Genomic DNA, 17,496 nt, shown 5'->3' on the forward strand with positions numbered 1-17,496 from the left:
GACACAGACACTTGTCTGCACTACAAAGCAGGCTGGGTGTTTAGGAGTGTTTCTGAAGACGACTTATGGCCATCCTGAGAAATAGAACTTCAGGTGCAAGTGGTGGGCATGAAGCTGCTGCCTTCCCACTGCCTGCCCCAGCTCAGAGAGGTGACATCCGTGACACCCATGTGCACTGGGGGCTGGTAGCTGTGCTTTTAAACCCAGGGATTGTGCCTGGTGGGGCTGGTCGCTGGCTGCCTCTTCAAATCAAATTCTTCAGTGACTCTGTTAAAAATATGTGATGTCAGTTGAAATGGGGAAAGCAAAGTCAAACTCCATATAGGTAAAAGTGCTTTTTCTCTAGCTTATAGCCCATGACACACAAGGATTCATTGACTCTATCCAACTTCCTTGGGATCCACAGCCCCATGGCAAAGTCCATTGCAGCCGGATGAATGCGGAACAGTTTTTGGCAGGAAATTCACTTCCATACCTTTGTTTTCCCTGCAACGTGTTATCTCCACCCTGAAATCCTGTGTCTTTCTGTGCAGAGGAAGACAATACTCAGCAATTGTGAATTAAATCCAGACTTGAGCTGTGTCATTGTTCAATCAGAGCATCCCCGGTGAGAGCCGAGGGGGTGGCAGTGCAGTGCAAGTCTGTTCCTGGCAGCCTAATTCCAGGGCTGGGGCCAGGGCTGGGCAGCTCTCCCTGCCTCCTGCACTGAGGGTCTGTGTGGGGGTGTGACATTCCCTCTGCTCCAGCTGCTGGCCTGCCAAGGAGGCAAGGCTTTTTATTAGGAAAGCACTCCTTTTAGCTCGGGTGACAGCAGCCTGTGGGTTTCATGCTGGTGATGGCAGTTCTGTCCCTCATGGTGCACATATATATGCAAAAGCATAATACATTTCACTTGTCACTTCAGTTTGCTTGGCATTTTCCCTTGTCATTATGATGACAGAAGGGTTGATCTCAGAGTGCCACCAAGGGCAGAGTGCCTTGCAGAGATACAAAATTGTTGAGAAATTCAGTGTGGACATGTAAGGAGCATATTAGAGGGCACATCAACCCTCATCCAAGGTATGCCCTACCTCTGCTGGTGTTTAACATCCTGCTTCTCATGTTTGCTGTGGGTTTTGGTTAAAGTTTTAGGAATGCACATTCCAATCTCTGTGCTGCTGCCAAAGTCAAACTGACTGGAATGAAGATAATGATTCACAGTAAAATATCAATCCAACAGTATAATGGGGGAATGTGTGGAAGAGGGAGAAAATAGAGAAGACAAAGAAAAAGCCACTCATCTAAGGTAATCAGCATCCAAACATTACTGGTTATTGTAACTCCAAAGTGCAGATTATAAAGCAAGTTTTCAAACAGCCTTCAAAAAAGCTCCCAATTTTGCACACCAAGAGACTCATTCGAAGGTGGTTGAGGATAATACTAGGTCTAACACTGACTTTTTTGACTTTGGATCCAGTTTCCAAAAGTTTATGGGTGCACAATATATGAAACATAAACATGATGAACAGATTACCACACTCCAGAAGTTCTCAGTACTTTTTCCTCTCAAAAGCATTCTCCTTTAGGAGACACTTTACAAGCAGTCTCTTTAGTATGGAAATAACTAATCTCCAAAGGGAGTGCAGCTGGCCCAGAAGACCTTCACACTTTGTGCGCTGTTAGTCATTGCCAGTGACTTGGGGTGTCAGTGTCAGACTGTTGTCCCAAATGTAAGCTCCTTACCTGATGCACAGCACCAATTCACACACCAAGGTGAGGTATTTCCATTTTTCATTCTAATTTGTGAAAGTAGAGAGCTAAGTGAGCAAAAGGCTGGCTTACTGGGCATCAAAACTTTACACTGTTATGTTTTGATAACATAGGCATCAGCATTCATTGGTTAGAGATTACATAATTTTTTTAAAATCAGTACTCAAATTCCTTTTTGCTAGTTAAAGCTCTTGTTTCTCATGCTAATTAGACTACCTGTGCAGTTTTTCCCTCCATTTGAGTCTGGGGTCTGTTTTGAGTAGATGGTCAATGAGTCTGTGATTGCAATCTCCTGCTGCCAGAATTACCTTTCCCTCAGTTAATGCTCAGTTCTGCTGATTTCCCTCCTGGTGGCTCCCAGACAGTCAGCCCATTCATCTTGGAATTGTCTTCCCTCTTCCTTAAAACAAAAGATTAGCCAAGCATACAATGTTCACAATGCAGTTGCTTAATCACAACTGTCCCGCTATAGCTACTTTAAAAATACTGCAAAGTTTAATTCAGACCTTGAGGGGTTTGATATTAAGTCTTATGTGTCAATGTCAGGCTGTGCTGACTCCAGCAGGATCTATCAATAATGACTGCTTTTCAAAAGAGGGAGAGGAAAAGGAACAAAGTTAAGGAGGCAGGAGGATGTCAGGCAGGAGAGTCAGTGGGAGCTGCTCAGTCAGTGCCCTCTGTGCCCCATGAGCTTTTCCATGCCTGACTGCTGCTGAGTGCCAAGGCTTCCCTTGGTGATTGTTGCATGGCACATTTAAGAGCAAGCTAAGCTATCAGTTTTGGGGACCAAAACTGCCTTATTCCATACTTGTGCCCATCCTGAGGGTAGAGAGCAGCAAAGCCACAGGTTTGTGGTTGCTCTGGGGCTGCAGTGACAGCAGCTTGTTGCTCCTCAGCCTGGGGCAAAAAAAAAAAGGGCATTTGGTGTCTTCCATTGCATTTCCTCAGCTACTCAAGCTTGGCACTGAACCAAGAGGACGCTGTCACCTCAACAGGCTCTTAAACACCAGTAAGGCCTTGGCAGTGGTTGGTTTTGGGAACATTGGTGGCTGATGTGCGAGGTGTCAGGAATCCCAGCCGTGGAGTTTGTGGGTTATATGCTGGATGGTGGGTTTTATCAGCCCTTCCCTTGGCTTTTCCCACACAACCTTTTAGGTGTCTTGATGTCTTTGTGTGCCTTGGCTGTCTTTGTGTGGGAGCTAGGTTTGGTCCCAGTAACACTGTCAGCACTGTCAGCCAGAGCAGTCACTGCAGTGTCTGTAGGAGAGACATGGCTCTTTTCCAGCCAGCACCTCTGGATGTGGAGGACAGCAATGCTTCCTTTTACAGGAGGGTTGAATCTCCTGCTTGGGAATGTTTTGATCTGCAGACTGTCAGAACTTGTTGGTCTGCTTTAGGGAATGGGGAGGTTTAGAAACTGTCCCTCATGTGGCTGTTTTACCCCGTGAGCTGGTCTGGTGTTGCCCTCGGGGTGTGTGCCTGCCTGCCATACAAAGAAGGGTTTGGCAGTGGAAAGCAGCCCAGCTGAGCAAGGTGAAGGCATCCCTGTAATGTGTGATGTGTCCTTTCTGCATTAACCAGGGTACTGCTGGTCAGGATGCTGCAGCCCAAGGTTTTGCAAGGCTGACACACAAGCACAACCCAGTGAGGGACGATGCTAAGCCCTGGCTGCTCAGTGCCTTGCTGTAGTGTGCTAGAATGGCTTGATGAACGTGGCAGCGTGTGCTTGCCCCAGGCAGGTTTGCTCTCCTGGGAGTCCCTGCTGCAGGTCTGAAGGGAGCTGCTGGTGTGGAGCACATTTGGTGTGCTGGTCTGTGTTGCAGGGAGAGGGAGAGTGACCGCTTTGGGGCAGTGCCTTGCTGAGATGCCCAGGGTGTGGTGATTATGCAGGTGGCTAATTTGCAGTCAGTCACTGTCCAGATGCCTGTCCTGCTCTGTCACGTGCCTGCTGGTTCGATGGTGTTGGGGAACACAATTCCAGCCAAGTGTTTAGCACACAGCCCTGAGGAAGTGTGGGTCAGTCCGTACACTTCTCACTTTTAGTTGGTCAGAGGTGCCCTGAGTCCTCTGGGTGAAAGTGGAAGCCATGGTTTGTGTGGGGGAGGACTGGACTCTGAGGACAACAGGGAGCAGTGCCGACACCAGTGCACAGTCTAGGCCAGCCATAAAGCTCCAGGTCTCAGTCCCATTCCTGCCTGTGGGATCTGCATGCATGGTAGGAAAGGGCACAGCCTCCTACTGATCCTAATTAAAACTACAGATAACCTGCTCTTCAGCAAGTAGAGAAGCTGCTGTACTGAAAAATTAAAAGATTTTGATCTGTGACTTGAGGGTATATGCAAGCAGCAGACCAAGACAACCACGCTTAATTTTGCAATACTAGATTAATTTCTGTGAATCTAATTGGACTAATTTTTTCTTTCTGCCAGCTTCAACATGACTGTCCAGTCATAATACAGAAATGTTTTGAAAATCAGAAAAATATGAGAGTATTTTCTTACTCTGAATTTAAAGTGATTATTTTAATTTCTCATATGCAGGCTTAACAATAAACAAATGAGGAATTGCAGTGAAATATGTACAAATAATATGTACATATGATATGTAAAAATATGTATTGTATGAAATATGAACAAAAGTAAAACTCTAGCTGATAGACTTTATGTTAGTGTTCAATTCAATTTAAAACTCTCAAGCTGGAGGTGTTAGCCTAATTTTCTATTTATTGAAGAAATAAGCTTGCTGAGGCTTAACCCAGCAGTCTAGCAGCTTGGCGGGCTGCTCTTCCTATAAAGGACTGAGGTAATATTTCTTGTGGCATTACAAGGTAGAAAGTCATTTGTGTGGAACTTTCTATTCCCTTGGAAAGGTTGTTGTAGAAAGCTTTGGAGAGAAACAAATTTTTATTGTAAAATCCACCGGAGGGTCACTCTGCATATTGCAAGTTGTTCAGGCATGTACGTGTGATTTTGTTTTGCTTCTTGGTGTTCTTTTTTAAAACTAATATCCAGAAGCCATTTCAAATTGTACGCACAGCAATTTACAAATGAACAGGAGTTCTGTCCCCCCTTTTCCCAAAAGTTATGTTTTATTTCTTAATTGACAAAACATGCATCTTTTATAAAGTGTAGTTGCAAGGAGACAGTGCTTTATGCCTCACCTCGTAGAAGTGTGTGCCATTTGCATGTGGTGTACAAAATGAATATGGAAGATGCAGTACATTAGAAGATTTGAGTACCCCAGTGACAAGGGATCTTGCACCAGATAGAAACAAGGCTCAGAACTTGTCATGCAGGAAATTAACCCACAAAAATGTCAGAAAGCTGCTCTATATGCTAATGTGTTTTAAGTATGCAGTGGAAGCAAGTGGAAGACTGTGAAATATGAGGGGTAGTGGGAAGAGTGGAGTGGGCATTTCCAGGACCACTTATTGCATCTGGAAACTATGCTAGCTGTGGCTTTAGTTTTTGTTGATAGAAGCCCCATTGGTAAGGAGAGGAGAGGGGGAATTATTAAAAAGATGTCTTCAAAAATTGTGACACATGGGAAGAAACCATGGTTTAATATAAGCATCTTTCACTGGGAAGAATCTTGATGCACATTAGAAATATGACATAGTAAAACTGCAGTAAAGCTGAAGTAGAGGCTGTGCAGAACAATGCCATAGAACAGAGCCTGCAACCTGATTTCCTAAAACCAAGAGCAGATGCTTAAGTGATGTGTATCAACATAGCAAAATGTGGCCTTGCTTCTTTCTACAGGTTACTAGATGCCTCTGTGGTGCTGAGGAAGGCTGCCAAGGAAAAGAAGGAGAGAAAGATAAACACAGGGAAAAATTAATGAATATGATTCACAGAGCAGGAAATAGTGCAATGAGGAGGAAAGAAGAGTGATTAAGAAGGTAAAAAGTTGAAATGAGTCTCTCTCCCTTAGGTCTTTGAGATGTTCATATAATTTTCTAATCGTGATTTTTTTCCCACAGCTCATTCATAGTTACATCTTCTACTTACAGCAGAAACATCAAAAATTTATATTTAAGCTCTGATTCATAGAAGCATAGAAATTAGCTGAGTAGGAAGGAGTAATTTAATCATATATCATCATCTATAGGTGATCACCTGCATGGGAATAATGAAGAAGTACAGATCCCCTGGCAGTGTAAGAGAGGAAGGGAACAATGTTTGCAAATGTACATAGAGTAAAATAGAGAATGTTGAAGAATAATTTTACAGCTGATGAACCTGGAATTTATCCAAAGTCAGATAATTAAAAGAAAAAAAAATTTGGCCCCCAGTGAAAAACAGACAGTAATTAGAAAGGGTGACTATATATTGCATAGGACTCTTATGAAATCCTACTTGAACAATAAAAGATATCACAAGATTTACTGTGTCTACTTAAGCAATAAAGCAATTTGAGTTAATTCTTCATAGAAATCATTTGGGTGTGTAAAGGATGAACATAAACTAGCTTGTCTCTTATTGATATTTGCAATGGTTAAACAATACTCAGGCACAAGGACTATATCTGCACTTAAGCTGGAAGCTTATATTTCCCCTCAACACTCTAATGCCCTTTACTTTTTGATAATTGGAATTCACAACAGAGGAGTGGAGTCCTTAGAAAAGATTTCTTTATTCTTTTAATGTCTTGTTTTGGAAAAACACAAATTTTTTGTTTGTTTGGGGTTTTTTTGGTTTTGTTTTTGAGGGTTTTTTTTTGTTTATTTTTTGTTCTTTCCTAGGACATGCAAAGGACAAAGAAATAAGAAGTAATAACTACAGAAAACTGGACAGCTCAGGTGCAGTGAAGTCTGAATAGTGACAGCCTTTTACATAAAGTTGGTGAGGCAAAGGCTTTGTTTTAAACCTTCTGGGAAGTTCAATCCCATCATCTTTCTCCATACAAGAAGATGAGCAAAATTAATCCTGTGTTGTGAACAAGTTGGTACATCATTGTGGTGAGGATCCCACAACTTTAAAGTACTGTGCATGAGCCAAATCCAAGTGGCTTACATGTTAAGGGCATATGCAACTCTTAATGTGTTTTTGCTGTGTCTGTGTATGCTATGCACTAGATAGCTTACCTCAGAAGAGGATGTATGGGGAACGTGGAGAAAAAAAGACAGGCAATACACACACACACACAAATTCCTCCACAGTGACTACTTTTGTTTCAGGAGTTTTACCATATCAGAAGTGGTTTTGAGAAGGAAAAAAACCCATCAGCTGCAAGGAACAGGAGAGATGTGGAAAGATCATGGAGGTGGTGAGGACAAAGCTTGCAGAGAAGTGAGTTGCGGTTGCCACAGGCAAAGAGCAGGAGCTGAGTGAAACCTGAGTAACTTGTGCAGGTCCCTAAAAGCAAAGATACAGGTCCATAAATGTGGGACTCAGATTCAGTCAGAGAAAGAAACTGAGAGTTTCTAGCCAGGCAGACACCTGGGAAAGAGCTGGAGAGAATGTAAATAATTCTTTATCTCTCATGTTTTTCACATTGTTTATAGTTAAGTTCTATCACTGTGTGTCAAGCACTTTGCACCAATGTTGTGAATTGTTTTCACTTCAAAACCAATAGATTTAGTCCTTGTGAAGCTCTATATAAAAGAGCAGTGTATTTTGAATAAATCGGAGTTTTACTCTCAGCAGCCTTCTGAGTCAAGTCTTCTCATTCCCGTCCTGCCTCGACAACAACACATTAAAGAATAATACGAAGGTCAATTTTAATGTGGAAGAAAGGAAACAAAAGGATAGGGTACAGAATAAAGGCAACAAGATTAAAAAATAGGTAAAATAACATTTTAAGTGTCTGTTTTTTGCGAGGGACAAGTTGTTGGGATGTATGGATTCACTCCAAGCACTGACTGCTTACATTGAGTAAAAACCTTCTGGATATGGCCTGGATACATGTAAGACAGTAAAATCTTGCAGATTTGAGCAGCCACAATAATGGGAATTCTGATAACTGCAGAGAGAGGGGGAGAGAATAGGGGCTTGCTCCAGTAAGACCACAATATATTTAGGGATTAGAGGGAGTCAGAAACCCAAAGGCAGGACAGGCAGGAAGTGAGGGCTGTAAAACAAGGCACCTTTGCAAGGGCACCACTAGAAAAAATAAGGCTTTGAGGTTGTAGGATGGTTTAGAGAGGTTGAGGAAGATGGAGGTAGTCTGTAGGTCTTGAATACATCACTAAGAGCTTGCACAACATGGTGTGGGTGGATAGATGTGAATGAGGTGTTACTATGGACATGTCAAGAAATATCTACAAACCCATTGTAAAAGCAGCAAAAACTCAGCAGAAAAAAAAAAAGAAAATATGTTGTCAAACAGTGGTGTCAGACTAGCAAAAGTTTTTATTTTCACGAGAAGACTGGTAATTTCTGATCAAGTTGAGTTGTTTTAAGTAGCCAATCCTTTATTTTATATGGTTCCTGACTTTGATTCTGATCATGGGGAAAACATACATCTTCATCAATCTAGTGGCATTTGTTGGAAAACATTCTCTGTGTTTAGATAATGACTTAATTAGAAAATCAGTAGTCAGCTGGCAGCGAATGGTGAGTCTTTATTTAAGAGGAAAGCACGGAAATTAGCCATCCATCTGTTTTTTCCTGTTAATTACCTCTAAATATTAAAATTGAATACAGCCTTCAACCTGATTGGTTGTTTGAGTGGTAATAGCTGTATTCACATACTAAAAGGAAGCCTTTAGTAGAAATAAAGATGATGCAGCTCCTCTATTTTACAGCTTTCATCCATGTTTCTGAAGCACTGCTACCTATGACAGCTGCCGTGGAGGTCACACTCAGCATTTCCAGCCCTTCAGCCACACTTAGGGCTTTCAATGAGCATCAGTCTTGGCAGCAGAGTTGACTGAGGTGCTGTTTTTCCAGGAGAAACATGACTGCACACAGCATGTCAAGCAGTGTTGAGCAGTGAGGCTGGTCCCACTTTGAGGTTGGTTGTTTGTAGGGGGCTTGGATTAGCTGGCCTCCAGAGAACCTGTCCAACCTAAATTACTCTGTGTGCCATGTACCCTTAGGAGCAGCAGCCAGATCTGGAAGCATCTCTAATTTTGTTGGTTTTCCCCTCTGAAACAGCTTGCACCAGCACTATCATTCCCACCCCTTCCCTTCTCCTAGCAAAGACCCCTGTGAAGCCCACCCCACAGCTGAGCTAGAGCCCCAGAGGCAGCCCCAAGGAACCTGACTGGGGTGCAGCTTCTGCCTCAGCTGAGTTCCTTGGGGTGGCTCAGACAGTCTGCTGGGGCAGTCTTGCACGTTTACTCTTCCCTTTCTGGTCACCACAGCAGCTGGGCACCCTTGTGCACCCAATGGACACCAAAATCTGCTCTCTTCTAGCCATAATTGCTTGTGTGTCCTGTTTTCTCTGCCACAGTCAACTTGTTTCACAAATTGTGCTGACTCCTTGTTCTTTAATAATAAATTCTGTTGCATTTTCTGAAAGAAAAAAAATATTCTGCAGCACTTCTTACAAATACCACATTTTAATTTTAATTTCCAGTTCATTTTTGTGTTGGATTTTTGGTTTTTTTCCTTAATAGCACATTAACTGTGGGGAGCTGCTTTGGAAGCTTTGTTGATAGGCAGAGTCAGGATACACTTCCTTGCTTTCAATGAACAATTTCCACCTCCAACAAGCTGCAAAAAGGAAAAACCATAATGGATGTCTGTGCTTCCTCACTAAAAGAAATTTTCAGTGGCTGAGGTAATTTTCCTCTCTTTTTAGGTATTAATATTTGCTAGCAGGGAATCTAAAGGTATCTGGTGGAGGCAACTGCAACAGTAGATTCAGAAGCACAGCTGGAGATGAACCTCCCAAACTCAGGCAGGGAGTCCTGAAAGAAGAATCCCAGTGCATGTGGGTAAGCAGCAGGTCATGCTTTTGTCACCTTCAGACTTGGTTTACGCTCAGCTTGTGGCACTGCATCTTTCCAGCCAAATGCTTTCTCTCACCAATAAGCATGTCATTTCTCAGTTCCATTTGCAGTTTATTACTCACATATTACTTACACTTCCTTGACTCTTGATAAGAAAAATGATTGTCATCTTGTAAATTTTCAAAACATTTTTAAGAGATGGCTTCCAGTGCTGTTACATCACTTTTGCTACCTTTAGTATTTGTTTTGATGGATTTGAGCCACCATACTATAGTTTTCACAGTTATTGGATGTCAGGTTGACATATGTGCTGTTACCTTTGTTGTGTATTGGTGTAATTCAAAAAGAATTTGTCCAGAAAAATGGACAGGGAAGAAAATTAGGGTGCAAGGCGGTAATAAATATTTAAATGGTGCTTAGGAGTTTCTAATGGACAATACCAAATTCTTGGGTTTGATTTTACCCCTTCCCAGACTGATTTCCACTGTATTTGAATTAGAAAATTTTAACTTCTCCATAAGCACAAAAGGTAGGGTACAAAGGACTTTTTGTCTCTCAGGACAGGGGAAGTAGGCCTGTGAAGGACTCCCAGAGCAAGAAATCCTACCAGAGCATCTGACCATATGTTAAATGGGCAAGATTGCCATTGCAAATTGTGAGATGACAACAAGGCATATATGCAGACTGCTATTTAAAATAAATTATTTTACTGATTTTTTTCCCTGATATTCAGAAATAATTAGGTTTAATTGATGTTTTTTAATTTCTATATATAGCTGGCCTGCTGAGAAGATATACAGTTGTCTGAGTTGGTGTGGGTAGGATCCGCATATCCTTGGGGTTGTGCACCACAACATGCAGGTGAAGTGTGGCACAAGTGAAAAATACCACCCCATAACTGACTAAGGCACAAGGCCTGAAGAAATAGGGTGAGGGGTATCAAAAGTGTGACCACTCAGATGTGCAGTTAGTTTTACAAGTATGATACTTGCCAGCTGCATCCTCTCAATTGCCAAACAACCTGCACAGGTGTCTACCCAACGCCTTGAATGTAAATCTGGAATATTACACAGAGAGAGCCACTTAAACAATTCCTTTGGGTTGTGAAATGGGATCATTTCTAGATACAATAAACTGAACTTTGCTTTCTATTTTGGGAGTGTATTCTTGAAGAAAGGAATAGTTTATTCTGCCTCAACCCAAGATGGAAGTGGTGGTAATTTTCCTCCTAAATGGCTGTTACAGCTTTTTCACCATGCCATAGTAAAGAGGTGCTGTTTAGCTGTCATGGCCATGAACTGTTTATTAATTTTTAAATATGTATTTATTAGGTTTAGTTTATACAGTACATAATTTAGATGTTTGAATCTTAAATGGAAAAAGTATAAAAGTGAATATTGTTGCTTCTTGAATCGTCAATTACACAAATGTCTTAGACATGAGTACCTAATACTAATAATATTTTTTTGTTGTTTCATTGCTAAAAAATCTTTTCCTTTGTAGAATAAATTTCAAACCCTTTACTATGAATAACACTAGAGATTAAAAAAATGGCATAATGAATTACAGGCTGAAGAACAGTCAAGCAAATAGGCAAACACAAAAATCCCCTTTATCAAGGGAAACAGTGGCAGAGTCAAATAGTTTTGCTCATTTTTAAGGCCAGGAGTCATGCCAGCATCTTCTCTCAGTACTTTTAAGTATGTTCTCGACACCTGATGAGCTTTCTAAAGGCCAGCTTGAAATCCTCATTAAAGCTCGTGTACAGCAAAGGGTTGATGAGCGAGTTGACATACCCAAGCCAGGTCAAGAAGTCTGCTACTTCTGGAGAGACAGTGCAAATATGGAGACCCACAAGCAGTTCCTTGATGAAAAAGGGCAACCAGGACAAAATGAAAGCACCTAAAATCAGCCCCAAAATGCGAGCAGCCTTTCGTTCTCGTGTCGTGGAGATCTGCTGCCGGTCACCAGCTGGGTCCAAGTCATTCTCGAAAGGAGGGATCCTCACGGATGCGTTGATTTTATCAAACTCTGTAGTTGGGTCAGACGTGGAGAAGTCTGAGACACAGAATGTCTGTGTGAGCTTGCAGCTGGCAAAAGAGTTCTGGCTGTCGGTGCTCCTGTTGCTGAGGTGGCGGCTTGAACCCCGCTTTTGGTAAAGGCTCTTTGCAGCATGGTAAATTCTGTAGTACAGGATCAGGATCAAAGTCAAGGGGATGTAAAATGCCCCGAATGTGGAATAAATAGTGTAGATGACATGGTCATGCTGAATGCGACACTCACTGGGAATACTGATGCTGTGGTGATTTCTCCAAAACAAGGGGGGCATTGATATGAAAACAGAGATAGTCCACACAGTGACTATCATCAGCCCAGCCCTTTTTGCCGTTCTTTTCCTGGCGTATTCGATGGCGTCTGTGATGGCCCAGTACCTGTCCAGCGCAATGACGCACAGATGAAGGATCGAACACGTGCAACAGGTCATGTCGACGCTGAGCCAGATCTCACAGATGAAGTACCCCAAAGTCCATTTATCTATCATTATGTAAGTGATGCTCAAGGGCATGACGAGAACAGCAACAAGGAGATCTGTCACAGCCAGTGAACATATGAGATAATTTGCCGGCTGGTGGAGCTTCTTGGTTGTGGAGATTGCTGCAATTACAGCAGAATTCAGCAGCATAGTCAAGGTTGTGATTGTGGCCAAGGTCAGGGTAACGAGCATCTTCTCAGTTACTGTCTTTGGCTTTGCAGCCTCACTGGCTTCAGTGGTGCAATTTGTGAAATTCATTTTCCCCTCCAGGATGCAAGAAGTTGGTAATGAAGAGTTCCAGGTTCAGAAGTTATCCATTTGAAAGAGATGCTCTATATGCAACTAAAAAAAAAAAAATATAATCCCATATTCAACAGAGCAGAAAAAAAACTTCCAGGTTTCTTTCTGGAAAGAAGAAATTCATTGTTCATTGTTTTCCTAGAAGATAAAAACACATCTGTTAGTCAAACTAGGATAATTCCCCCTTTTGGTAAAAAAGTTTTGCATTTCTAATTTTATAATCTCAAATAAAATGTTGGTCTGTTTTCCTTTCTCTTCTCTTGCCTTTTCTCTCCCCTTTTCTCTGCATTCATCATTCATTTTTTTCTTCTCTAAAGGGCAATTTGGGCCAGATTTCCTGCTGATGTGACATGGTTATTCCTCTTTATTTTGGAGATTTTACTTAAAGCAGGAGGCTGGACTAATGGACCTCCACAGGTCCCTTTTCACAAACATGTCTATGATCTTTGTGATACTGATACCAGGAGCTAGCCCTTTTCCTGCTTGTTAAAATACTCTCCAGCAGATGAAGAGCTGAGGGAATTTGCCTCTTCATTTTAATGCCTATATGAGAGGCATCAATTACTTTTATATATCATCTTTGTAAAAAAAGCAGCAGAGCAGCCTATCTGAGCAAAGGCATGCCAGCATTTCATACCTTTGTATTCTGCTTTTTCATATCCATGTCTGTATTAATATATTAGAAACGGTACTTAAAAATTACTCGTTACTTTTGTCATGCAGGTTTTCAACAATGTTTAAAGCTTTATGGCAAATGCTTGGTTTTACACAGTACATCATTGTTGCTAGGAGCTCATATAGTTTTGTCTAATTATTCGTGACATTTCACATATCCCACTGTGAGTGTCTTTAGAGGAGACAGACAAAAAGCTTCTGCCATTGCTTTGAGATTTTCATGTAATTATGTTCCCTGTCAGGCAGTCCGGTGTGATGCAAGGAACAATAATTAAAAAAAGTTTAGTTTTATTTCAGAAGTTCACATGTCTACATCCCAAATGTTAACTGAAGCCAGAGTTAACAGTCCATGAGAAGCAGCTTGGGATGACCTCTGGGACCTTGCTTACCCATTTGTAATTTATCTTGGCATAAAGGATGTGGAAAACTGAAAGTCAGAATCCTTATCCACTGAAATAAACAGAAATATTCCTTCCCCTGACTTCATTTATCAGAGTAAGGAGGCTTCTAGGTTAGTTGTACAGGCTCCTTTTGCAAGCAGAGGAAAAAGATAGCGGCTGCTGGAAATACACTCGTCCCCTCTCAAAACAAGCCCTTGAGGAAGATGCTATGAATAATATCCTGGAAATGCTGATCTTTCTCTATTTTCACTACAAGTGGTTCCTCCACAGTTGCATTTAGAATACATGCCTGATTTTTAGATGGCTAAATCTGAGAGGTGAAACCCATTCTCACTGACACCAGTGGGATTTGGATTAGGCTCTGGGTTTGCACATGCAAGCTAATGAGGAATTAAGAAATTGAATGAGGAATTATGCATTTAAAGCTAGTTGACTGCTTGGCTCTGTGTACATATGCTCTTCTTCAGAAACTGGAGTGCCATTTCAGAATGAGCTGAATGAGGAAAAATTAAAATTAGAAACTTTAGATAAAAACTTCTATTTGTGGATAGGCTCTAGGAAAGCAGATCCGGACTGCTGTAGTCTCTGGGTTAGCAAAATGTGAGTTTTAATTCTGCTCAAGGAATAGCAGAACTGCCTTTCTCCCAAAGCATATTCTACTCTTAAGAAACTACTTTAAGCAGCTTTAAACTACAAAGAGCCTTGGAGGAAAAATTAGGCCTGCTTATTGAATATTGACTGGAGAAGTCAGATGGAAATTCACCCATCAGTCTTCATGTGGTTACCACACATGGAAGTGTCAATTTGATTGTTTAGGGCTAAAGCCAAAATATCAGCTCAAATCTTCAGAAATTGTTCATGAGAGTCTTTTCTGTCAAGCCAGATTCTGATTTCCTTAGTTTGTACTCTTATTATGTCTGCTGCTTTGATCAGAGGATAAAACAAAGAGGCTTTCTCTCCCTCTCTGCACTGCTGGAGCACAGACCAAAAGCTATTGTAATTCATAGCCTTTCTTCAGCACTATTATTTAGTGAGTGTACCCCAGTCCAGAAGCACACTCAAGATGAGTGGAAGACACTGTGGAATTCACATCTCCTCCACAAACACTTGCTGGTCCATTGCCCACACAGGAAGTCTTGTGATGCTTCTTGGTGTGAGCATCACTCCTTCCTGCTTGTCCTTCACTCCTCTGGGGCCCAGAAGTTTCATTATTCGCACCCTGTGTCGTCCCCACCATTTTCTCTGCTGAGCATTCTCTATATACATGTTTAATGCAGTAAGACCTGAATTGCTGTGGTTCTCCCCCAAGATGGCCTACACTGATGTATCCCAAGGAAAATCCTTTCTGAGCTCTACCTGTTCCCTGTACCTCAAGGATACTATGAAAAATAAATTCTTGCTTTCCTTAATTATCTTGTATTTAAATAAACTTAATCAGATCCAAACATCAAATTTCCTTTAGGACAAAGGATAGAACATATTACACAGGGGAGTTGGGCTTTACGAGTCTGCTGAGGAGGGCCAACAATTTTTTTGCCTGGAAAGCAGTGCAATAATTGAAGACAAGGAAAATATAAACACACCATCATTCCTGCCTGCAGGCACCTCAGACCCTGCAAGCCCATTGTAATCCAAACCCATCACTGGAGAGTTAATTCAGTTTTAATTCCTGTGTTCCTTATAGGAAGTGAGCGCTTCACAATTCAGACAATATAAACACCACATAAGAGCACTAAGCCAGTATTATTAAGGAAATATATTTAAATGCTGAAAAGTAATTTCAGCTTTTGAGAGCTGAAGGTTTCTTCTACAGCTTAAGTTTGTGCCTCTTGTCCTCCCTTACCCACATGATGAGGATACACACTGCCATTAGAACTAGTGAGTTATAATTAGTTGACTGTAGCCCTGGCTGTTCACCTCCCATCTCACCTCCAAGCCTGAGATTCTCCTGAGCTGCTGGTGCCATCTCAGCACTGCCTCCAGGACTCATGTCCACTCTCCTGCAGTGCCTCCTGCCCCGCCACTCTCCCATTGTCCTTGCTTGTCCAACTGTCTTCTCTCTACTTTAGAAGACACAGACAGAGAGTACTTTGGCCCAGGAAAGAAATTATGTTTTAAACTGGGAAGTGATTTACAAAGAGATGCCAGTGATTGACCTTGCTTATTAATAGAGGGCAGAATTTAAATGCTACTTATCATCAATCTTTTAAAAATGCAGGTGTGTTTGTGGACATAACATGAGAGTTAACAAGGAGAATTTTACTATATTGAAGCAATAATAGCTGGTTTCCAGCATCTCCATCACTTGCATACAATTCCTATATATAGTATTGCTATCACTATAGTAATTGATTGTGGTTTTCTAAGTAACATCTTGGAAGGGACATTAATAACATTTATTTAAAGTGCTCTCACTAAAAGCACTGCTGTGTTTATGTTTTGCAGCTGTATCGCTTCAGGCTGTCAGTCATTTCCTACAGAGAGGATTTTACACACACAGACTAATTTCCCACATTTGGTGCAAGAAACTCATTTGGCTTCCTCCAAATGGGAATCAATCATGTTTCATATTAGCTGATTATTGGTAATGGCTTTGAGTGCTGTTTAGGAGGAAGAAAGGGGAAAGAGTTTGATTAATTGTTCTTTAAAAGGAACTGGACAACTTGAGGCTATGAAATGGCAATGTCCATGTCTCCTCAGCAGAGGACCACGCGTAGCAGAGTACTCTGGATTTCTGTTGAACAGATTGACTCCCACTCCTTGGCCATTGAACCATTTCATAACAAATGGAATAATATCACTTGGAGCAAAGAAGTTGAACTGGCATTGCAAATATGTATGTACAGGGCAGATTAGTTCCTTTACATCCATGGTTTTACATTTCCTCTAAGCAATTATTGCACTGTATGACTGCTAGATCTTTGTGCCCTTGATAGCAATAAATCAGTTTGATTCTGTTAAACTCTGAATTGGTCTGAGTGCTTTTCACTTTCAATATTTTCAAGATTGGAGCTCTGAAGGGCAAGAATCTGTGCCATGATTTGTGAGACAGTTTATGGAAAATATGACTTAGCAATCTATGATAATGCTAATATTTCAAGCTACAAAAAGAAGCTAAACTTTCAGTGCTCTTCCTCTTCCTTCAAAGAGGTTTTCTCTTCCAACTTTATGTACAAAGCCCTGAAATTCAGGCCTTTCACAACTTTCTAGTGTTGCTTTTGTAAAGTCAAAAAACCCTGGACTTCTTGGCTCCTTGGTAATCAAATAATGCAGATGAGTTTAACTGAAGATTATAGGTTTCCAAATACTAAGTTTGTACTCTGGTATTGCTTTGGGTTTCTAAGGATGTCAGTCCGCAGAGGTCACGTTATGGATTTATATAGGCACAGATGCTGTTTGTAACATGTCGTATTTGGAAAAGCAGCATACAAAAGCTGAGAAAGTGGAGATGGTCAGAATCACACCAACCTATGGCAAAATTGTCAGCAAAACAAAATCTTGTTGTCACCAGGCAGCTCATATTCACATTCACAGCATGAGATTTTGATGCTGGTTGTAGGCAAAATGAAAGCAAACTATTAGAAGGTGCATTGGGGTTGCCTGAGAGAAGCCTAAACTGGGGTAGCACAATAATGGAAATCACTATTTTTGTGTGAAACCCAAAATTTTACAAGAACATGTCTGAGGAATTTGTAGCTGCATTATGGGACCATAGATTTAGGGATGCAACCTTTTCCTACACAGACTGAATGAGGCCAGGAGTGAAATTACTTTGAAATTTGTACAAGCTGACCTATAAAATTGACCTTCAAGTTAAGATTCACCCTGTGCACATCACTGAAACAAGCAGCATGATGGAAAGGTAGGTTGGAATCACTCAGCAGCAAGCAAAGTGTGTGGAGGCATAGCTGTGTGCATCTGTGGGCATCCTACTAACA

At 41.4% G+C, this 17,496-nt stretch overlaps 1 protein-coding gene across 1 annotated transcript in view; it reads right to left on the minus strand.

Annotated features, from left to right (window-relative positions):
- Positions 1-10,937: 10,937 nt before the first annotated feature.
- Positions 10,938-17,496, minus strand: part of HTR1E (5-hydroxytryptamine receptor 1E) — a 34,551-nt gene continuing 27,992 nt past the window's right edge. Inside the window, exon 2 of the mRNA XM_021546269.3 lies at positions 10,938-12,524. Coding sequence (XP_021401944.1) covers positions 11,346-12,440 — 1,095 coding nt within the window. The 5' untranslated portion in view covers positions 12,441-12,524 and the 3' untranslated portion in view covers positions 10,938-11,345. The remainder of the gene's footprint in view (positions 12,525-17,496) is intronic.

This window comes from Lonchura striata, chromosome 3 (genome assembly GCF_046129695.1).
Source record: "Lonchura striata isolate bLonStr1 chromosome 3, bLonStr1.mat, whole genome shotgun sequence".
Lineage (NCBI taxonomy): Eukaryota > Metazoa > Chordata > Aves > Passeriformes > Estrildidae > Lonchura > Lonchura striata.